This window comes from Babylonia areolata, chromosome 1, assembly GCF_041734735.1.
Source record: "Babylonia areolata isolate BAREFJ2019XMU chromosome 1, ASM4173473v1, whole genome shotgun sequence".
Taxonomy (NCBI): Eukaryota; Metazoa; Mollusca; class Gastropoda; order Neogastropoda; family Buccinidae; genus Babylonia; species Babylonia areolata.
Window position 1 is genome coordinate 85,020,441 of NC_134876.1, and position 24,614 is coordinate 85,045,054.

The 24,614-nt window shown below is 41.4% G+C and overlaps 1 protein-coding gene across 1 annotated transcript; it reads left to right on the top strand.

Annotated features, from left to right (window-relative positions):
• The first annotated feature begins 15,328 nt into the window (after positions 1-15,328).
• LOC143288727 (uncharacterized) lies at positions 15,329-22,117 on the top strand. The gene is made up of 2 exons (XM_076597354.1): positions 15,329-16,465; positions 17,390-22,117. Exons 1-2 carry the CDS (start codon positions 15,889-15,891, stop codon positions 18,130-18,132), a joined length of 1,320 nt encoding a protein of 439 aa, XP_076453469.1. The 5' UTR covers positions 15,329-15,888; the 3' UTR covers positions 18,133-22,117.
• Positions 22,118-24,614: the final 2,497 nt, after the last annotated feature.

Genomic DNA, 24,614 nt, shown 5'->3' on the forward strand with positions numbered 1-24,614 from the left:
TTATTCTGTTTCATTCCTTCATACTCATTCCATGTTACTTTAAATTTGTTCTTGGTAAAGATCCTTCACAAAGTGAGCTAAGGACATTGATTTGAACAATTGCAATATTTTGACTTGTATTTTTCTTCCAGTTTCAGGTTTGATCCAGTTAAAGTTCAGTGTTAAAGTTCAGCTTAGCAATTTCATTTTGTCAGTTTTGATGAATTTCCAAGTTGTGTTAAGGTTTAGTCTGAGTTTAGCTTTCTGACACTGTTGTTTTTGCATGGTGGCTGATGTCACAGTTGCAGTTTGGTTCTTAGACAGTTTCATTCTGTTTCACTGTTTAACTTTGTAGATTTGTTAAAACAAGAGAAAAATCCTATTAATCTTCGCTTTCTTTGCTTCTGAACTGTTACTTATAGTAGTGAACAGACGATTGCTTTTGACTTGACAAGAAACAAGAGAGGCAAGACCTTCAAGACTGACTTGTGATACACTTTTTTTTTAAAATCTAATCGTTAAAATGTGTTCTGTATTTGTTATTGTAAAGCTTCAGGTTAAAATAAAATAAAAATTAAAAAGTCCTAAACAGATTTGAACCCTGCGTGTTCGGGTGAGAAGAAACTGTCTTACCCATTACACTATCGTGGCTCCTTAACCGACATTCTAAAATTTAATATTTGAACATACTTTTTTAAAGGGTGATATATCAATTGCGGTATTCGCAGTGAGACTGCTGTTTAAATCATATTATTCTGGTGTATCTTGGGCATTCAAAAAATCTTTAAGGGCAATAAAAAATTATTTTGGCTATCACACTGCAACATTTAGCCGTTTTCTCTAGATCTAGATAGATGTACAAGTTTAGTTACACCCGCCGGGATTGTAGTACGACACGGTCAATTCAATTTCTCTTTTATGTTCATTCTAGTTTTATAGTTTTAAAGTTGATAAGAAAATTTAGTATTTTGTTAAACTAATAACATGTAGAGCCAAGTACAAGTACTTCTAAACGTCGTAAGAAGTGAAAAGGACTTCAATTTGAGAAAAGTCAAGACTGGAAATTTTTTCGTTTCATCATGATCAATTCAAGGGTATTAACTCGTATGGTTTACAATTCTTAACCTTTCCCGTACGTCGTGGGTGTGAAATCACCCAGACAAGTGTTTTTGCTCTGTAACTCAAGTAATATTGAAGCCACTTCCACATAATTTCATGACTTTGTCCATAATATAGTTTACTACATATCCACTGAACATTATTTTCTTTTATACATAAACAAAGAAGTTATTAATCAATTAATGTCCCAGTACGTCGTGGGTGTGACGACACCCATACTCCCAAAGAATAAACCTTGCACGCCGTACGTCGTGGGTGTGGAGCCACCCATGCAAAGCTTGCGCGCCACGCGTTGTTGACATGACGTCACTTGGGCTCGCTACAGAGAGAGATGAGAGTGACCTTGTCTTTTGTTGATCGTATCCCGTTTCAAGTCTGCGGCAAGTTTTACTCTAAAGTTGTAACTAATTTCAGAAAACAATATTTATTGCACTAGATATCTTCAACAATATTGAATGAACTGTTTTTCTTGTAGAGAATGATCGGGAGCAACTGATTGATAGCTTTTTATCTAGTTGGAATTAAAGTGCCTTTCTAAGAACTGGATATTTTTGTAAGTCTGAAATCAATTGATCTAAAATCTAGTTGATATAGAAATTTTATTCTTATCCTAATCTGTTCAAAGTAGAGAAAACCCGACTATGGCTAAAAAAAGAAAGATAGTTGATATAGAAATTTTATTCTTATCCTAATCTGTTCAAAGTAGAGAAAACCCGACTATGGCTAAAAAAAAGAAAGAAAAAAAAATGCCAGCCAGCCAGCCAGGAATGCCGAGATCTAGGCCAAGGGAAGGGGGGACTGATACCAGGCTGTTGCTGCTATGTTAGGGCATCTGCCTTGACCGAAAGAGGATGGGCGTGTAGCCGCTAAAAACAAAACAAAACCAACAACAAAAACAACACACACACACACACACACACAATAAACCACAAAAAAAACAAAACAAAAAAAAAACCGTTTTTTGTAAGTAACAACACTCTCTTCTCACGGGCAAAACTTATTCACAATGCGCCTGGTCAAGCACTGGAGTAAATAGCCTACACGCACAAGTGGAAACTGCGCATGCAAGTCTGCTGAAGAAAAGTCAAATTTGCTTTACGGACAGGTGTGGGTTACTGTGCACCCACGACGTACGGCAAGGTCTTATTTCTTCAGTGAAACCATGGGTGCCTACACACCCACGACGTACAGCGAAGGGTTAGTTCGTACACAGAAACCATGGGTGCCTGCACACCCACGACGTACAGCGAAGGGTTAGTTCGTACACAGAAACCATGGGTGCCTGCACACCCACGACGTACAGCGAGGGGTCATTCCTTCTTAGAAACCATGGGTTTCTGCACACCCACGACGTACGGCGCGCAAAATTTTAGGCGACGTACGGGAAAGGTTAACTGTGAATTTCAACTGATTATGTGTATATTTTTATGGCAGTTTGGGGCATAATCCAGTAAGTGATAAGGCCTTCACAAATCTTTCTCTGAATAAATATTTAACGGTCTCCTTCTCCAACTTTCCATCACATGTTACCGTGTATTGGCAATTGAATATAGGATTGAACGGGCAGGTCAACAACTTGAAACAAAATGGCGTCGTTCGCGTTCATGAAGAATATGAGCATGCGCTTTGAATGTGTATAAATATGTGTATGCAATTGATTTTTGCCCATGACCTTCAGGGCTCAGCCAATAGATCTGTAAAGTCCACTCGTCGTATTGATTGTAGTATTTTCCGAAAAAGACCACTTGGGCGAATGAACATAGTGAAAGCCCTGTACACTGAGAGTAAAACACACAAGCTTTTTATGTATTGAGTATAGTTTCAAAATGTAATGTTTAAGATGAGAAAGATCAGTTTAAAGCAAATTAAGTCCCCTAGCATTAATTACAGATTAATTTCCCTTTTTTTTTTTTTTACTAACTGCACCAAAACATTTGCAAAATAAATAAAACTTCCATGCTTAACAAAAGAAGGTCCTGTTTGAACAAAAAATGATAATAATGACTACTCTTGTTGTTGTGTCAGAATATCAGATCAGAGTGCCAAGTTTAGAGAATACAAAAAAGTAAATATAACAGTAAATGCAGTTTGCATATAATTTGGCTTCTTTTTTTATTTTTTTGTGCCCACCCCAGAGGTGCAATATTGTTTTAAAAAAGATGATTGGAAAGAACTGAATTTTTCCTATTTTTATGCCTAATTTGGTGTCAACTGACAAAGTATTTGCAAAGAAAATGTCAGTGTTAAAGTTTACCACGGACACACACACACACACACACACACACACACACAACCGAACACCGGGTTAAAACATAGACTCACTTTGTTTACACAAGTGAGGTGATTTAGATGGCAAGATAGAATACTTAACAGCCACATCAGTTAAGAAAGGGGTTAAAGATAAAAACAATAACCCAGTAAGATGTAAAAAGTAAAGTTAAATGGAAAAGTAACATTCTAACAAACAGTACCGTGATTAATTAAATACAAAAGTTGCAGTCCAAATTAGTTTCCCCCCCCCCCTCTCTCTCTCTCTCTCTCTCTCTCTCTCTCTCTCTCTCTCTCTCTCTGTAGTGTTAGATCTATTTCCATTCCTTCACACTCATGTCCAAGACCACATGATCTGGGTTGTATGCCTTTTGGAAGAAGAAGCAGTAAATTAGTAAGAGATTGTATACCTTCTATGGAAACTTGATACCATCTGTAGGAAGAAACAATATAGAAGTAAGAGTTCATAGAATGCAGCAGGAGTTCTTTATATCTCCTGTTTGGTAAAGCAGTTGGTAAGCCAGGAATCTTTTTCTTTTTCTTTCCATTTATACAGCTACAACTTACAAGATTGTAGTAATATTAGTCAGGACGTGATGTCTCTGGAGAGAAGTGAAACATTTAGATTTTGTGACATTGACTTTAAGCACTAAAAGATCCCACGGTAAAATACAAAAATAAATAAATAAAAGTTGTTCCTGGCTAGAATTCTTTAAAAATGCATTTCTTTCCCTGAAAAAGGAGCTCAAATTTGACTCTGATAACTGTTGGTGACAAGAAGCAATAACGTTCTGCAGTGCCATATTATATTCAGCTTACATCTTCAGAGAGCAAAAATCAAGAGTGGTTGCCTGAAATATGTAATATATATCAGAGCATCATATTGCACAATGTCCATTGCAAGCAGTGTAGTTTGTGATCATGAAAATGTTTAAGCTTTTAGCATTTTGTGTTCCATTTAATGGCGCAGAATGTTTTTTAAATGATGCTGTGTATAAGACAGATGAATGTTTGTGAGAGTGAGGGAGATACTGTTGAAGGGATTGATGGTTATAACAGAATGTTTTATAAGTTAGCAATAAACTGGAGAACCTCTTTTTTCAAGGCAGCTTTCCTTTCCACTGTTTGAGACAAACAGGTAGATAGATACAAAAGAGAATGCTGGTGTTGTTTTTTAAGGGGGGGTATACATTCTTTGGTAACATTTCTTTTCTTTTCCCCAACAAGCAACAACTAAGAAAGAGATTCTGGTGGAGTGGTGGTCAAACTCATATTTTGTTTAACATTGACTCCTGTATATTTTTGTTAACAATTAAAGCAACACCGTTAGCTTTGTTCATGCTGATTATTTGAAGGGAAAAAAGGGTATTGTTGAAAACTGATCACATCATATAGCTTTCATTCTGCTGTTTTGTTGTGGGTTTTTTTGTTGTTTGTTTGTTTGTTGTTGTTGTTGTTTTTTTGTTTTGTTTTTTTTTTGTTTCTTTGTTTATGATTGTCTTTCTTTTTTTCTTTTTTTCTTTTTAATGATATGATTATTAGGATAGATCCATTGCAGAAAGGTATGAAGCGTGTTCATTTTTTACCATATGAAGACTAACTTTAATTTCTGGTGCTGGTTTTCTTTAATGAAAGTGATAGCTTTTGATTCTGCATGATGCAAAACATATACCAGCTTATCTCATTTTCATGTTTAACTTAATCAAATTATGGGGATTTAATGAGCTGTTGTGAAATGCTTCCTGGAAATAAACAACAGATTAGTTAATTTTTCAGACTGCTTATAGTTTTAGTCTGCCTCTGAATTGTTAAAACTGTGTGATGGACTTTTGTTTCTTTGGTAACATTAGGAATTGAAACAAGACATGTTCATTGTGTGGTTATGTGATTTGCACTGAACCCTTCAAAAAATCAAGATAAGTGAAAAGTAGTTCACTTCTGAGGCCTGTATTGATTGTGTTATATGTTGCATGTGACTGTGCATCATCAGAAAGCACCATTAGGCTCAATAATTCTTGTTGTTATGGCACAGTGTATTTGGCAAGGCTAATCAAAATAAGACAACTCTGTCTTCGGTACTCAGGGATTTCTGTCAGGGCTTCTTCACTCTTTCCATCCATAAACCTGGCCTTGGAGCACAGAAACGATTGTTTTCCAAGGATCCCACCCTTTAGTCGGGAGCTTTGAATGCAGCCCTTGATTGTGTGATGAAACTGTGAAAGGATACACAGAATATTTAGATGGAGACAACTGTACTACCTGCTGATCCACACCATCCTGATAGAAACGTCACCAGTCTGGTCTGGAACTGCTTCTTATTCAGGCAAGCCTTGGCTAACATTGCAGTTAATCTGTATTTGGTGGCCATGTTGCTATCCACCACACATTACTTGCTGGGTTGGGGGGTGGTTGTCCCACTATCTATCTGGAGATAAATTGGACCCAGATAACTGAATGTAAAGAAACACTTCCTGTGTGCATGAGCGTGCACACATGCACATGCACACACACACACACACTCTCTCTCTCTCTCTCTCTCTCTCTTTCTCTCTCTGAATGTGACTATAGTGATCAGAGGCACCAAATTTTAAATATTCTATACATTTGACACATGCTGCAGCCTTGCACAACGGTGCAGACTTACAGTGTTGTAAAATAGCTATGGGAGTATTTCTGTGATTGCAGCATATCATACAGGTTATTTACTCAAACTTGTTGAACAAAACCTAAACTGCAAAATGACAGTGGTCATGGTTTGTTGTTGGTGGTGTAATTTTTGACAGTTTCTGGTACTGCTGAACTGGTTGTTTCTTCACAAAGTATCTGAGCAGTTCTGTATTTTGTTTGGATTGGAAAGTATTTTTGAACAATAAAGTTTATATTTATTAATGCTCTGTCTGTGTGTGTGTGTGTGCATGTGTGAACATTAAAAGAAGTCCATGACTCAGACCATTTGATCTTTCAGTGTTTTTCCTTGCAAAGTTTCGATTGCTATCATATTTGTATGTTCATGATTGATATTTCATATTCTGCTAATAGTATTTTTCTTTTCTTTTTCTTGGTTGGATACTGATTTCTTTAGCAAAGTGCAGTACTGACTGAAATTCAAGCAGTGCCTATATATAATCAGTAAAAAAAATATATATATCTGATTTCTTCTCAATGAAGACCCAGTCATATTGGATCAAGCTGACTTGCACGGCATATCTGAACTATCTGTAATATGTATTTCTAGTTAAATAGAAATGGACTTTGGCGAATACATCATCTTTGATGTCTTTCGTTGTCTCCATTTTTATCGGGCATCTTTCATTTCTTCAAATTTGATTAACAATTTTCAACAGTATAATTGGCAACAATATTTTCTACCCATTTTTAAGTGAGAACTTCCAGGGCAGTTTTAATGTTAAAGGCAGTTTTCTTACCAGTTGTAATATTTCTACCTGACTTCACTCTGGCCCATTGTAGAGATAGTACCCTAATGACCTTGGTATGAGGTGGTTCTATCACAAAATTACTTTGATTAAAACAAATTTGAACGTATTCATCATATCATACTTGAATATGGATTGAGTGCATGTACATAAAGGTGGTTAACTTTGAGAAACAGGTTGTGGAGTTGTTTTAATGTGGGGTGATGGCCTAGAGGTAACATGTCCGCCTAGGAGTGAGAGAATCTGAGCGCGCTGGTTCGAATCACAGCTCAGTCACCAATATTTTCTCCCCCTCCACTAGACCTTGAGTAGTGGACTGGACACTAGTCATTCAGATGAAACGATAAACCGAAGTCCCGTGTGCTGCATGCACTCAGCACACATAAAAACCCACAGCAACAAAAGCCTTGTCCCTGGCAAAATTCTGTAGAAAAATCCACTTCAATAGGAAAAACAAATAAAACTGCATGCAGGAAAAAATACAAAAGAAATGGGTGCAACTCTCAGTGTAGCAACGCGCTCTCCCTGGGAAGAGCAGCCCGAATTTCATACAGAGAAATATGTTGTAATAAAAAGAGAGAAATACAAATACAGTCGTTTAACTTTCTCCTCGGGGTTTCCCACCAACCGCATAACACTACCTGGCAAGGCAGGCACAAAGAGAATCAACTTTTTTTCCGATACAATTAAACTTTATGTATGGAAAACATAAGGTTTTCAGTTATCTCCCCATATAATAGGTTCTAAGCGCCTCTCATGAACTGATACATATACAATAGTGCATTACACCACACAGTAGCATATGAGCACGAGAAAAACAAAATCTATGTACACCAGCACAATACTACAAATTGCAGATATGAATAATCACATTAAAAAAAAAAAACACTCAAAATATGCCTTATACATGCACACACTTGAGGAATAACAGTGAAGGGCAAAGTCATCAAACCCATAAAAGTTAAATTTGTCAGGTTTGTTTTCTTTTAATTTTTTCATACATCTTGACATTTTGATGTGGCCTTTGAAGTCAAATGAGCTTTCAACATGCATCATTTGGAAAGTGTTAAAGCTAATGACTCATTTCTTTGAGACCAGTTTAAGAAGGTATATTGATCTTCCCAATCACTTTCTCTCAGATCTGTACCCTTTTCACCAGCAGCTATGGTAATGTGGTTAGCAGTGCAGACTGGCAAATGGGAAGCCACAAGTCTGAGCTCCATCAGAGGTGGGATTTTTCAACCCATGGTCAGCTCCAAACCAGAGCAGTTGGTTTAAATGGGAAGACTGGAACCACAGTCAAAGGTCATCCATTTCAGAGATGCATATTTGGAAATGTTGACCAAATATCCTGACAGTAAGCTGTATTTCTTGGGCCTGGTTGATGCTAGGATATGGTGTGAAAAAAAGTGAAGTGAACAACCTTGCCACAGTCGCATAGCAGGAAAACAGATCACGAGCTTTTTTAACTTACAAGACAAGATGCATATCCATGCTTCACCTACATTTTGGAGGATGGATTATACACATTTTTTTTCTAAGCCAAGGAGAAAACGCTAAAGATCTCAAAAGTAGAATCACTATCAATATGATAAGAAATGATGTTTGTGTGTGTGCACACACACACACACACACACACACACACACACATAAATGTGTTTATGCACGCACACACATGCATACAAAGGCATACTGATACACACATGCACACACGTGTTTTTGTGCTTTTTGTTCATTTTAGTGGGGTCAGCCCGTGTTCACCCAGTTCTGTGTTCCCCAGAATTTACTTTCTGTCATGTCTAAATTTCCCCAGGTCAGTTTCCTCAGGTCTATATTTCCCCATTGATGTTTTCTGGGTCTGTGTTCCCCACAGTCTGTTCCTCCAGATATGTGGCCACCATTGATCACAGTCCATGAGCGCCAGGACTGCATTGTGAGTCTTTCTTATGCAATACAACATTACAAGTACATTAACTGCTGACCGCCGCCCAGTATTATTATGTCACATCTGTGCATTTATATTAATGTTTACGTAATGTTTTTGACAACAACCTAACTACTGCTGACCAGTAACAGTGTTCAGACTGCACTACCTTCTGACAGTTATGCAGTATTATGACTTCTTGATATGATTTGACCGCTACTGACTACTGCTGACCATTACTGACCACTTCTTGCTATTGCTAACCACTAAAGTGTGCAGGATGCATTTTGTCATGTTTGTGGATTTATGACATCTTGACAGGGTTTTTACCACTGACTGACCACTGCTGCCCATAAACTGTTTAGATAGAAAATTTTTGTGATTTTTGCTGCATTAGGACTACTTGACAGGATTTGACCATTTCCGACCACTATCAGCTACTGTTGACCATTACTGATTATGAACTGTTTGCAACTCAAAAGCTTTCAGATTCAGAAAAATATAGAAATGGGGGAAGTAACTGAAAGATCTTTTGACCTGAGGTATCGTAGATATAGTAAATACTAAGGGAGAAGAACGGGGGGGGGGGGGGGGGGCGTACATCTGTGGGAACTTAGACCTGGACGAACAAAGACATGCTCGCTATTCGCACATGCATTTACGTTCAGTTCACTCACTCTCCGCTCACTGTCAGTGTAATTTATCTATATGAAGGATGTGATCGTTGTTACCCTTAATCAAATTTGTTATTTGTTGTTGTTTTTTTAAGAAGTGTTTTAGAAAATACTGCCTTCAAATTGTGTGGTCCACCCAAGTGGTCCAGTTCAATGGGGAGGTGAACGGCGAGAAACGTACAAGCTTGCACGTGGCTTGACAACCTTTTAGTCGTCGGTCTAACCTGCCCCCACCTTCTCAGTCTTTCTCCATTGGCCTTGTAGCATCAGTTCCATGCAGCAGCCAGCCACGGTGCATGTGGTTGTCATCAGCGCGTCTGTTCGTTGCAAAACAGGTGTTGCGGCAGACCAGCACCGCCGCTAAATTTGACCCACGCCGACCCTGGGGTCTTGTCACGATGGAAATTTCCCTGTGTTTGTTTCTCTGTACCCGATTTATTTACCGTTGTGCAAGCTGATAAGATGGGAAACACTAAGAGGTATTGGCTTAAGCTATGTGTTTGTGTTGCAGCGAAAGGTACTGTTGTTCCAGTTTCAAAACAAACATCGAGACTCGTGCCTTAAATTGACGGGATCTCCTGATGCCTGCTACAGCGTGGGTGTGTGCTTGTTCCTGTTTTCAGTCAATGTTGTTGAGGTGTTGTGTACAGGGGAGGGAGAGTGGGACTGCCGGATTTGAGATATTCTAGTGGGGTTTTGCATTGTTTAGTTGTTGTGATGTAGGCCTGCGCGATTTGTTTTGGATGTACGAATGGGTTTGGGGGTTCACTGTATATGGACATTGAATTTGATAGTATGTACACTTTTGATGCAATGTCTTGTCATAATTTGTCATGTTTGCTTCCTTAGTTGGACCAACCTGCATGTTTTGATGGATCTCACACACTCACACACACACACTCACACACACACACACACACACGCACGCACACACATACACACACACACACACACACACATATATATATATATATATATATATTTGTGTGTGTGTAATAGAGAGAGAGAACCATTGTAATTGTTAAACGCTTAGAGCGAAATCATTTGATTAGGCGTTATATAAATAAACATTATTATTATTATTACTATTATTAGAAGCAGTAGTAGTGTTGATGTTGTTGTTCTCTGAAAAATATAGTCAACAAACCCTTTGTTTCCTCACTGAGGGGTTAATTCGTATTGCCGTACCATTTCCTCCGCGTATTCATCCACCCCCACCTCCCACCCCTATTTCCATCTGAATGAGAACGACTCCAGAAGCCAGACGGTTGAGTTCAGTTGGACACTTGCAAATGTCATTTGTATTCCCTTCCTTTCGCTGCACACCCGTCCTTCCATGACAACCAGATCGATATTCAGGCTCATTTCTCTCTCTCTCTCTCTCTCTCTCTCTCTCTCTCATAGTCTGTCTTAAATATCTGCATGTCTCTCTGTCTATTTGGAAAAATTTGGTCCAATGGAAACTAAATAAATAAATGTCATCGGAGAAACAGTACTGTACAATATCACTTTATTAAACCAGCACATAGTAGATTTGCTTGTCTATACACACATCAAGATCACACGATTTGATTTGATATGAATACTATAGCGCCTATCCTCGGTCGGAGGCCATGTTCTAAGCGCTTTACAAACACGGGATCATTTGCATAACAGGCTGCCCACCTGGGTAGAGCCGGCTAACGGTTGCCATTGGGCGCTCATCATTCGTTTCCTGTGCCATTCATTCAGATTTCAGGCACGCACACATACACACTCAGACAGACATGTAACCTTACGTACATAACTGTTCTGCCCATTCACCCCGCCACGCAGGCAGCCATACTACGTTTTCGGGGTTGTGCATGCTGGGTATATTCTTGTTTCCATAACCCACCGAACGCTAACACGGATTACAGGATCTTTAACGTGTGTATTTGATCTTCTGCGTGCGTATAACGCGGAGGGAGTTCAGGCACTAGCAGGTCTGTTCATATGTTGACCTGGGAGATCGGAAAATATAAAAATACACGCGCGCGCGGACAAACAGCCATAAAAGGCATGTTTGAATTGGTATGCACATTATACGATGATATTCGCCTTTAAAGAAACTCTGCCACCTTAGACACAGAAATGGCTCGCAGTACAAGCCTGTTTGTCGGTGTATCTGGTTGTCACGCCTCGCACACGGCGGTTCTCGATCTGCCACCGCGGTCAGTCAGTCAACTGTCAAAATCTTATCTCAAGGAACGTGTTTTGTGTAGAAGAATGTGAGTAGTGTTTGTCAACTGTGCGTTGTGTGTTTAGAGTGTCTTCAATCCTCCATTTTACCCCTTCCGTGTTATTTATAGACGTAGTCTCGTTTAGAAACATTGCCACCCCAGCAGATGAGACCAAACGTTCTGGCGCTTGATACACTGGAAGAATGAAACAGTCTTAAGAGATTTTGTTTCATGTTAAAAGACCTCAGTTGGTTTCCTGAGACAATAGAGATGGGTGTCACAGTGTACTTTCTTGAAGACAGATTCTGTGTTCTGCTTAGATCTGAGCGTATCGTCAAAGTGGACACTGATGCACCAGACAGTTTCAGTACACATTTAGGATCACTGGCTTGAAAACAAAATACACCAAAAACTACAGGCATACATATGTTACCTATCACCCATCCCCGCCCCCCTGCCTTCCCTTACCCCGCCCCCCCAGGTAATCTTAACTGCACTTGTTTGGTTGGGGCCGGGGACGGGGGTAGTGGGCTTGAAGTATGAACGCCAATGGAATTAAATCAAAATGCAATTTTAAAAAAATACCCCGGGCATAAATTTTGTGGTGTTGAGAAGTAAGTCAGCACCTTTTGACGAGAGTGGTAGGGGAAGAATGAGTGCAAGGAGACAGTGCATTGCGCACGCGCGTGTGAAAACCAACGGCTGTCTTCTTCGCTGGTATTTCTCCACCAAAGCAACATAGCACTCTCTCTGGTCTGCTCCCTCTCCCCCCACCCCACCCCCCCACCTCTCTCTCTCTCTCTCTCTCCATACCAATCACGTTCACCTCCGTCTTACCCACCTCTACCACCCCCACCCCCCCACATCCGCTCTCTCTCTCTCTTCATCGGTCATTGCCCCACCCCACCCACCTCTCCCCGTGCCATCTGTTTGTATTTGAGTCTGCTGGAACACTCCTAACTCAAAGGCTTTGCTACCTAACCTTTGCAGTTTCCTTAAATGACACTTCAGCGCATAGAAATAAACTTAATTATTACAAATGGTTTAATTTGACCAGAGGCACTAAACTTAGCGAGATGAATCACTCAGCGCTTCGCGTGAAGCCGCCGCGCGAGCAGCTCTCGCCCGGAAATAGTATGCGCCCTCAAGCGGCCAGACAGTTACGGCAGCAGAGGAAATGGCTTGGTGTTCTGCTGTAAACTGCAAAAACTCGCGCAAAAAAGGATGGACATTGTTCCGATTTCCCAAAGATGAAGACAGGTAAGCGTTTCATGATTTTGTTTAATGAAGTATCGTGTTGATATGGACATTTATGTCGTTATTACATTCGTTAGTCAGAGCTTTGTTTAGCCGAGTGTGCAAAGTGAAAGTAGTTTTCAGCAAAACCGAAAGTAGAGCTGTGAAAGGTATCCGTGACGTTTTGTGATTGTGACTTTGGGTCTGGGACAGACAACATTAGAGCGGCATCAAAACTGAACCCAAAATGAGGCACTGTTTTAGTGATTAGAACCATAGTGATGCATTGATATAATTATGCAACACTGAATGTGTTGCTATGGTTGTAGTGTAGTGGTTATGGTAGACTGCTCAGCTAGCAGTCATAGTAATAGTAATCACTACTTGCAGTAGACGCCAGTCAAATCTTTCTAGTAATCAGTAATCACTCAGTTTAGCAGGAATGGCAGTAATAGTAGAAGCAGTTGCAGGAGCAGCAGCAACAGCAGCAGTAGTAGCAGCACCAGCTTTGTCATCATCATCATCATCTTCATCATCATCAGTAGTAGTTGTTGTTGTCGTGGTAGTAGTAATAGTACTGAGAAGGATGAAGAGAACAACTGAGGATGAAATGATACCAGTTTCTATAAATTGAAAACTGAATGAAAATAAATATTGAAATGCTATATTGCTTTTTTTGTACAGATGCAAAAAGTGGGTTCAGAACACCAGGCGAGCTGATCAACAGGGAAAAACCAGCGAGTACCTGTACACTGACTGCAAACTTTGCTCTGAACATTTTGAGCCAAATCAGTTTATGAATCCCAGTGCGGAAAAATTGAGTCTTGTGTGGAATGCTGTCCCCACATTATTCAACATTCCAAATCCACCACCTAAAGTCACAACAAAAAGAAAAATGCCCTGTCGACAGGATCACCCTGCAAGTTCCAAAAAAGCCAGAACCAGCCATGAATCACAGTAAAAAGCAGGTAATTTAATTTACTGTATATATTTGTATGTTTTTAAATTGCTGTAGCTTTTATATGTACAAGTATTTTGATATAATTATGTCAGACTTGTTATCTCTGCGATAATATTATTTAGAACTGTGTATATCACATTGTGTGGGGTGTGGATGAGGAGAGTGAAAAGGTAAAACATAAATGAACATATGTCATTATTTCTGTCGCCTTGTCAGTGTTTCTCTCTCTCTCTCTCTCTCTCTCTCTCTCTCTCTCTCTCTCTTTGCTGTATCTCTTTTAAAACCTATGGAGAATCTGCAAAATTATGTCGATAACCCACGTATTTATTTTGGGGGACATGCCGCAGACAGTCAACATACGCACATGCTTTTTCTGTGTTGCTTCTCCTTTGCGCCTGGCTGCTATCTACTGTCTGGGGGAAGGGAGAGGGTGGTGAGGGACGCGGCGCGCCGCGAGCGAGCGAGGCTTCAGTTTTGCACATAGGGGAAAGAAGGGAGTGTGCCCTCTCCCTCCTTCTACACTCTCTGATTTGACCCACTAGGTAAAGGGATAGACATTCAAGTTTTCGCACCTTGAACCCAGGTTAACTGTGAATGACTTTCATGGGAACATTTTACATAATCCTTGCTTTATTCACTACGTTTTCTGTTCATATTTTCCAGTTTTAATTTCTAGGTATACTGACAACTTTAGTATTGACATTTCAATGTCTTACCATCTGCAGTCTAGAATGGGTGTAAGCTTCATTTTCAGTCTTTTTCTCCAGGAAATTCTAACACATTATTTCTCCCGCGCTTACAGTTCATTCAGTTTACCTTGGCAACACTTTTGAAAATGTGTTATTGCTCTGTTAGTCTGTTTCCTTAAACTGGTATTCATCAGTCGACATAACGATATCGTGATCCTTGTAATATTGGACCACACAAATGTTTTTAGACGTCGCATTTGCAAGGTCTTGAACAAAAATGGAAAATATAGCATAGGCAGTAATTCATCCTGACGCCTTATCAATGGCTGTGAAACATGAATAAATATTGGTTATTCTTGTGCTCATTCATCTCTCTGTGTTAAGAAAGCTTTTACTGTGCGCGCACACACACACACACACACACCACAGCCGTGCGCATGCGTACGTACCGTACGTTTGTACGTGCACGCGTAAGACGCCGGGGCAAGTGCGTGCGTCTCTCTCTCTCTCTCTCTCTCTCTCTCTCTCTCTCTCTCTCTCTCACACACACACACACACACACACAACACACACACACACACAGAGATCCCAGACTCCTTGTGTCCAATATGAACATTCTCTACTGTCTTGTTCTTCATTATGCATGGTCGACTTACTGGCAATAAGAACAGGACAGAGAGGGTGTCTTCTGCCAAATGCAATAATAATCTTCCTGGCACAGCTCCTGGCAAGTAATCCCTTCAGTCTCTTCCAGTCCGTCGTCACTTGCATACACGCATGCATCCCCACCTTCTCTATTCTCTCCCCACTCTGACTGTTTGCGCTGCCACGTGATGAACTATCTATGTCAAGGCCAGGAGCGTGCAGGTTTCAAGCAAGTCACTGTCAGCCTTTCGTCTTCCAAACCACCACCTACACCCACCTACTTACGGCCTTCCCACGCAAACAGAAAGGAAGAGCATATACCACAACTACATAATAACACAGTCAACGCATAATCCTGACCAGCCGAGAAAAACAACAGAAGAAAGAACGAAAAAAGAAAAAAAAAATCTGCTGCATCGCTTTTGGCACTGTGCCATCCCCGGCCAATGACTGAAGGGGACTAAGACGAGTGGAAATGTTTCCCGAAATGCATGCACATCACTGTCATCAGTTGTGCAGTAGGGGGGGAGCCAGAAAACAACACTAGCTTTGTGAGTGGTCAGCTTCTGTCTCTGTGTTCACTGCGAGTTCTTGGAGTTGTTAAAAAGTGACAGTGGTAAAGGGCTGAATACACTGCAGTGGGAGCAGTATTTTGAGTATATTGTGCCTCGTGCCGCACAGTCTTTCAGCTCTGTGTAGTTACCCTGCGCTAGTGTTCTGAATCCCTCGTGTGTCTGCTCTTCAACCAACCGCAAAGGATGAGTCTTAACAAGAACGAGCTTGAATACATGAGGCTTTATGCCCAGAAGTGTGACCACCGCAACATGGCCCCTGTGGCCTCTTTCGACCTGGCTGCCCAGCTCCGCGCCAACCAGGGCCGTGGAGGCAGAATGTTCGAGAAACAAAAACAGCGAACCGACAAATACACTGTTGACGACAACCCCAACCAAACGCCAAGGTCCAGACAGGATTTCTTTCCAGGGCCTACAACTTTCGCAACGCACCCAGTCCCGTGGAAGGGGTCCTCAGGGTCATCTAAGGCCCGGCCCTTCGGACGACCCAGTAACATGCAACTCGATGTGGTGAACCAAAACGCAGGTGACACGCCCAGAGATCAGGAGGACACTGAAGACAACCTCTCTGACGCCGAACGCTTGCAGAAGTTGTACAGAATCCTGCGGTACGCGCCGCCAGAGGGTCTGTCGCAGATCCAGCCATTGAAGGCTCCCAAGGCTGTTCTGAAGTCCACGCCCCGTATCCCTGCAGTGAGGGGCCGCGACTTCAACCGTAACGCCAAGGGCTGGTGCACTGTTGATGGGGGTACTGGACAAACAGGTATGTATGTGTATTTGTTGGAAATATGTATTTAAAAGTTGGTGTGTGGTGGTGGTTTTCGGATTTCTTGTTTTCATTAGAAACATAATCTTCACATTGACTGTGAAATGAAATTAATTTTGTTCCCACCAGGGCGTGTTGAACATGCCACACGGCTTCGATTGTGCACACAGTCACCGCCCACACACAAACACTGAGACAGAAACAACAACTGTGGCCCCAAGTGTTGCTCCAAATATTTATTTCAAACGAAATTTTTTCTTTCTTTTTCTGTTTTTGTTGTTGACTTAAATACATATTTTTCGTTGATACGGCATGGTGCTCTTAAGAGTCATAATTCAGTAGCCAATAATTGATCCATACCCATGCATTATGACAAATATGATTGGATATTATCCGAACCGTCTTAGATCGTCCACTTTCTCAGTGTTGTGAAGTATGGTCTGTTTCTTCTTTCTTTCTTTTTAGAATTAAAAAAAGATTCTCTGTGAGAACCTCATAGATTGTCAACGCCAAAGGCATGTCCAGGATTGATGTGCTTGAATATGACTAATTTTTTTCAGGTAGTCGATGCGGTTTGAAGTGGTGTTGCGTTTTAGATTTGCTGTTGCTGTTGTTTGTGTCTTTTGTTTTGTTTTGACTGAATGTTTTTAACCCCAATAACGGTCCTGTGTGGCTGATTAATAAGAATAAGACCAAGCTTGTCTGTCTTTCCAGAAGACTCATCATTCTGTAATATTCGTTATAGTTGAAACTTTGTTTTGCAGAATCTAAAACAAAATGATATTCCAGTCTGATTTTCTAAGAAAATGTACCCAACTATCTAGTACCTGTCTGTCCGCCTTTTTCTGCGTACCTACGTTCCTACCTTCACCTTTCCTAATGTAATCATTACTGATTCGTACGCGTTGCATTGTGTTGCAGCAACTCCAGCGCCACGCCCAGACCATCTCCCAGGCTTGCTTGCCGTGAACGTGGACAACGTTTACTACTACTACTATGATGACCCTGCAGCCCTCAGCCCTGAGGCCCAGCATTCAGTTTTGCAGGGTGGCCAAAAACCACGCCCCAAATCCTGGCACCCTGTCAGCATGGAGGACACGGGCCTCCAAGACACTGGCGATTACAATCCACGGCCCAAGGCCTGGCAGCCGGAAGACGAGGTAGACGGCAGTCCACAGGCCTTTGGTGATTACAATCCCAGGCCAGCGCCTTGGAAGTCCAGCGAATACGAAGACGTGGACCTCAGCCCCAGTCCTGACGTCCATTTCGGGGATTTCAACCCCCGTCCCAAAGCCTGGACATCCCAAAACCGTAAGTCCAAGAGTCAGACGCGTTTGGGTGACTACAACCCTCGACCCAAAGCCTGGCAGTCTTCGAAGAGGGGACATTACCACATGCAGGCGAAGGATGATGCTCAACGCGAGATGAAATTTGGGGACTACAACCCGCGCCCTAAGGCATGGAAATCGCCTGAGAAGCACGGTGTTCGAGGCAAGGTCCGATACGGAGACTACAACCAGCGGCCCAAAGCTTGGCGCTCTGCCCCAGAAGACGACAGTTCCTCAACCACCTCCAGCTGCAGCTCTGAGGAGTACAGTGACGATGAGTACAGCTATGACAGCACTCTCTACTCCTCCTGGAGTGTACCCGCTTGTGACGTGTGATCACCTTCACTTATCCTTTCTTTGGTGATCTCTGTCCGTTCCCCACACAGATCTCCACCACACCATGAGTGATTGTTGAACATCCAGTACTAACCTGTGGGTCGAAGAGCAGTATGCACTTGGTGATTCACCAACGCTTTTCGTTCTGATTTGTGGTATGGTCATGCCCCCTGCCCGTCCTGTGTTTATTTAACAAACACAATAAAAACATTATATTCATACAAATGCAGTTTATCACCAGCCTGTTTGAAAGCAGAAACCCCTCCTCTCTTTAAAGTTAATCAGTTCTATATTTTGATTTTGTGACGGACTGTATCTGTGCCCAATCACGTTTATTGTTATGTCGTATCGGAGGGGGAAAATCATTGCTCATCCCCAATTCAGTCCATGTGACTGTATTCCAAGGGGGGGGGGGGGGGAACATTTTATTACGGGAGTCCATATGGTGCTACCAGACACGGAAGGGAGCGAAATGAAGACTGAACACCGCGATTTGTACATAAAAAAAAATCAAACACAGGACAGTGTGTATTGCCTCTGCAAGCAGATGTATATATATATTCGGGAATGTTTTATGTATCAATCTATTAACCAGACGTCGCGAAAGGAATCACCTCAGACGAGACGATTTCACACACACACACACACACACACACACACCAGTGATTGTACTGCCAAAGTACTTTGTTTGCGCACACCCCGCTGCACAAATTTCACCCTAAAGCTGGGGATGGACTTTTACTGGATACGTTATATTACCGTTCGCGGGAGTCCACTCCCTTATTTAACTTCACCATAAAGCACTGGAGGGGCGTTTAGGAAATTCCTGTGCCTTCAGATAAATCAAGTTTTGTTTCGCGGAAATCTGTTGACCGGCAGTGTCTTCGTAACAAGGGCAGACCTACTGCTCTCCGAAAACAGTTTCATTTAAAACATGACGCTAGTTTATTGAAACAAGACAAAGCGTCATGTAGTAACGTCATGAGGTAAACGTTCGAGCCATTCTTGATCTCAACCCGATCCAATAAAGCAAGTTTGATTTTTTTTCCCCCCAAAGTGGGGTGTTTGGGCGTTTAGAAAGTTATTTATCCTTCGAACAGAATTTTTAACCCAAATTGTGGTTGGATGTTTACTTGATACTGGGTAATCACAGTGCAGCGCACTGTGTATGTGGAAGACTTTTGCCTTGAAAGAGAATACACCTACACCTATGTAATATTTCAAAATTTACTCACATAACGTATGCATACCTATAGATCCATATTACCATGGCTCTCTGTTGCAACATACACAGTGTGAAGATTTTAAACGTTTGAATGTGTCAGGCCATCCAACTAATTGTTAAGATGTGGAATGTCATTTAAGGTAAGTATGGGTAATTGCGAACGGTCCAGTCGAAGCGACCAGCTCAACGTGTGTAGTGCAAAGATAACATGTCGCACGAAAGGCAAACGTAGTTCTTTTGTTTTTTGAAGGCTTTCTCCGACTGTTGCACCAGGACAAATTCGTCTACTCATTCTTTTTCAACGTTTTGTCGACGTTTGAAACAGCAGGGGTGCCTGACGGTAAATGCGAACGGGCAAGTGTGATTGCGAACGATGGCTTTGGGGACATGTAGACAATTAAAACAGGAGCAGGCCTCTAACTCATTAGACTATTATTAGATATTATTGGAACACCGCACCAGACTGTTGTATTGTTGGTTTTGATCACACATGCACACACACAAACAGACATTCAAACACAGACACCCCACACATCACACAAACACACCCTTTTGAGAGTGCTCAGTAACTGTGCAGCACTGTTCACAAATAGACTCACGTCAAAATATCCTATGGTCTAATTGCAAGCGACACTATTTTGCAGATTCCTGTCAAAACTGACGTTCTGATCTGTCACCGATATGTTTTCTTAAATTCTCCCAGCACTGGAAATGCGCATTCAACATATCCGATCAAATCAACTCTTTTAAACTGTGTCAAAGTTCATGTCCTACAACTTGCTTCCCATGATTTCATGATTTTGAGAACATGTTTGTAACCTTGATCGGCAATGGTGCACGAACAGAAGAAAGAGCGCGGAAATAACCAGAAGTAGCTGATGTTTGACCTGTTTTTGGAAATGGATATTCATTAAGGTGAAATTGTGAAATGCAAATGTTAAGAAGGCTTCGAAGTGGAGCGGTATACGAATCGTTCGCATTTACACGCTGTTCGCAATTACCCATTCCTACCCTAATTGTTTTTGTTGTTGTTGTTTTCAGTTCGGCTGACGTTAAACCGAACACATTGATCTTTTTGATCTACTGCGTGCGAGTGTGATTTCCTGCACGCGTCTGTCTGTGCTTTGAAAATTAGTTGGTTTATAGATTCTCTGATTCAGGATGATTTTTACAGTTTCCTATACTTTAAATCAGAAGTTACAACTCGCTTGTTTATGTCGGTGGTCTCTCACAACCTTCATCAGCAAAACCGATACAGGAAAGTCTTGTGCTGGACAGGCTGTCAGTGAACCAAGTTCAAAGTACGCATTGAAGTTGCCAGGCTACAGGCGCCTGACCATGCATGGTGCTGTCACTGCAGTCTCATGTAGCCTGTCCAACCAAACTTGACTTCCCTTTATCAGTTTTGCTGATAAAGGTTGTATAATGAGAGACCACCGAAATAATACAAGCGAGTTGAACCCTTTGATTCGGTTATGAAAAAAACCCCAACCTTTCTACTCTTGGTGTTTTGAAACTCCTTCTTTCTTCGTTCGTGGGCTGCAACTCCAACGTTTACTCGTATGTACACGAGTTGGCTTTTATGTGTGTGACCTTTTTTTCTTTTTTTTACCCTGCCATGTAAGCAGCCTTACTCCGTTTTCTGAGATGTGCATGCTGGGTATGTTCTTGTTTCCATAACCCACCGAACGCTGACATGGATTACAGGATCTTTAACGTGCGTATTTGATCTTCTGCTTGCGTATACACAAGAAGGTCGTTCAGGCACAAGCAGGTCTGCACATGTGTTGACCTGGGAGATCGGAAACACCTCCACTCTTTACCCACCAGGCGCCTTTACCGAGATTCGAACCCGGGACCCTCAGATTGAAAGTCCAACGCTTTAACCACCCATCGTGTTTTGAGACGTATTAGTTATTTACCCTAAACCAAAGCAAAGAGGTCGTAATCCCATGTCAGCTTGGGAAACGCACAAACAAAATTTGAAACCCACCCTTCATATTCGCTATACAATGCATGGGGCTGCTGTCAGTTCCGACTCCAAAGCTGACTAAAGCTTTGATGTATTGTTTGTAGTACTAGCAGCAACAGTTTGTGTTCTGCATCTCAGATACAAATTAATGCTTTGACTGCAGAAGATCCACACAAGCTCAGTGTTTTTGCAGTGTTGTTTTAGCAGTCACGCGGTCGTGATACGGGACTGGTAGTATTCTTGATATTGTCGCATCTTCCCGCGAAACATAGAAGCCTTTGTGAGCCTGAGCAAACAACAACAGCAGCAACAAAAACAACAACAAACACGAAAAGACGCATGCTCTTCGTACCGAAGTTGTCAGCAGACACCATGTGATCTGAACTTTTGCTTTTCTTTCGGATGTTATTTTCCAGCACATAATTTATTCTACTGACGGAATTAATCATGTTGACAGCAACTTATGATATTTTCACAAGAACCTCTGATCAGTTAATATTGCTTGCGATCGTAACTGATTCTGATACAATAGTTTCTATAATGTGATCGGCTTGGTGTCAGATATTTACAAAAGCGAGATGTTTGTTAACTTAAATTATCATGAATAGTTCGCTTCTTTTTTTTCTTCTTTTTTTCTTTTCTTTTTTTGTAAACGGTGAAGTATTTTTGTTACTAACAGTCCACATACAGCGCTTGGTATAACCTTTAATAACACCACTGCTACAGTATTATGATTCTGTTTTATTAAGTGTTATTGAAGGCCGACACGAATAAACTCTTCAAATGTTTCATTGAAATTCGTGCTTGATATTTTGATGTCACTACTCGCTCTCTCTCTCTCTCTCTTTGCCTGTCTCAGCTGATGAAAGCAGAGCGTTTATACAGTAGGCTACACACACACACACACACACACACACACACACATTCTCATATATATATATATATATAGAGAGAGAGAGAGAGAGAGAGAGACAGAGAGAGACAGAGAGACTGATAGGTAGATAGATTTTTTTTTTTTTTTTTTTTTTTTTTTTGTTGTCGTTGTTTTCGCAGGCCATGTGGTTCTTATCAAGTGTGTTCGGTTTTAACTATCATATTTTAACAAATAGGAGAAGAACTTGAGGGGATAGGCCTATACATTGTCAGTTTATTACTGGTCTTGGTGTAGGCCTTTCTCACAATTTCGTTTGTTGTCACTGCACTGCAGTGGATTATCCGATTTCGTGCAGTTTTATGTTCTGTTTTGCCTATATCATACTATACAAAATAATCTCTGTGTGCAATTATAGTTCCATGTTTTTCACGACGAAAAAAGTTATTCATTCATTATTCATTGATGGACTTTTTGTTTGTTTGTTGTTGTTGTTTTTACGAAAACTCAGACAAGTGTTTTATGTATTCACTATCAAATAATTGACCTGTTTGTTATATAAACTGTCGGTTAGTTTCATGGATTCTTAGTTTTAGTTGCTTAGGCACTAGGTATTCGTTGGGCTGGTTGTTAGGTTTCGTTGGTTTCACTTTTCATGGTGTTTATCTCTCTCAGCTGTCTGTCTGTCTGTCTGTCTGTCTCTCTCTCTACACACACACACACACACACATATATATATATATATATATATATATTTGTATATCAGTGTGTGTGCGTGTGTGTGTCTACTGTAGCGCCGCAAGTGCTGATTAAATAGGGACGACTGGCTCTGTTGCCATGGTCACCGGAATGTGGCGAACGATGGCTGAACCCGAAACACTTGTGCATAGTGCCAACCAGTCAATTAGACTGGTAACCACACAGTATGCTGTATTGTGTTTCCCATCTCTCTCAGTTCATCGCCGCGTGCGTGCGTGCGTGTGTGCCAGTGTGTGTGTGTGTGTGTGTGTTCTTTCTCAGTCTCCCCCTTCTCTTTCTTCTGCCTTCTGCCCCAAATCTCTCTCTCTCAGTCTCTCCCCCCCCCCTACCCCCCGCCCCCTTCTCTCTCTCCGCTCTGCATTCATGCATACTTGTGTCAGTTTTTGTGCATGTGCGCGTGCGCCGCGATTGTGCGCGCTGGAGGAAGGTGGCAGAATGGTTAAGACGCTCAGCTGCCAATACAGAGAGTCCGTGAGGGTGTGGGTTCGAATCCCGCTCTCGCCCTTTCTCCTACGTTTGACTGGAAAATCAAACTGAGCGTCTAGTCTTTCGGATGAGACGATAAACCGAGGTCCCGTGTGCAGCACGCACTTGGCGCACTGAAAAAGAACCCATGGCAACGAGAGTGTTGTCCTCTGGCGAAATTACGTAAAATGAAATCCACTTTCATAGGTAATCAAATATGTAAGCATGCACTCAAGGCCTGACTAAGCGCGTTGGGTTATGCTGCTGGTCAGGCATCTGCTCAACAGATGTGGTGTAGCGTGTATGGATTTGTCCGAACGCAGTGACGCCTCCTTGAGAAAGTGAAACTGAAACTGTGCGCGCTGGTCGCATTGGACATAACAACTGCGCATTTTCCCTGCGCCGAAATAAGCAAAGCAAGGGAGGCAATTAATTATTGTATCGGTCTGTCATGCCATATACTGAGTACGGGCTATGATGATCTCTTTGGTCTTTCCGACCAACATCTACTGTTTTTACACAATGGTGTCATTCATTAACACTGCCTTTCGGCATTAACTGAAAAACAACAACATTTTTTAATTTAAAAAGCTGGTTTGGTAAACGCAAACAGACTGCGTTAGTCACGAGAGGATAAAAAATGGGCAATCCGGCTCACCACCGCATTCGCTTTCACTGTAGGACGACTGAACGAGCGTGCCAGCAAGCTATAAGGCAACCTGACATTGTGTATACGGTGTATGTACGGCTTTCTTCTCATATCCCGTGTGTTGTACCGCTGATGACGTATGTGCCGGCAATGTGTTCCCGCGAGGACTGATTACTTGGCCGGTTGTGTTGCACGTGTGTTTTACGCTCTACTGCCTTGTACATTCGCATTCTATGTGACACCATTCGTGTCAAAAGATAACAGTGTTGTGCATAGTTCCGTAACCTCAGTTTATGATACTTGCAATCAGTGTGTACTGAATACATAGTACATTCTGTGTACTGAATCCACTTACTGGGGTCAATAAATGTTCAATAAAGACAAAATAATTAAAATCAGAATCTAGTCTACTACCGTGGATGCCACAACTCTTGTCAAGGCTAACCCAATAAATTAAGATAGTTTTTCCATCAGTCTCAAGTTCTGGAAATTCTGACTGTGTTAGACATTTTCGCTTTCTTCATTTCTGGCCTTTTCATAC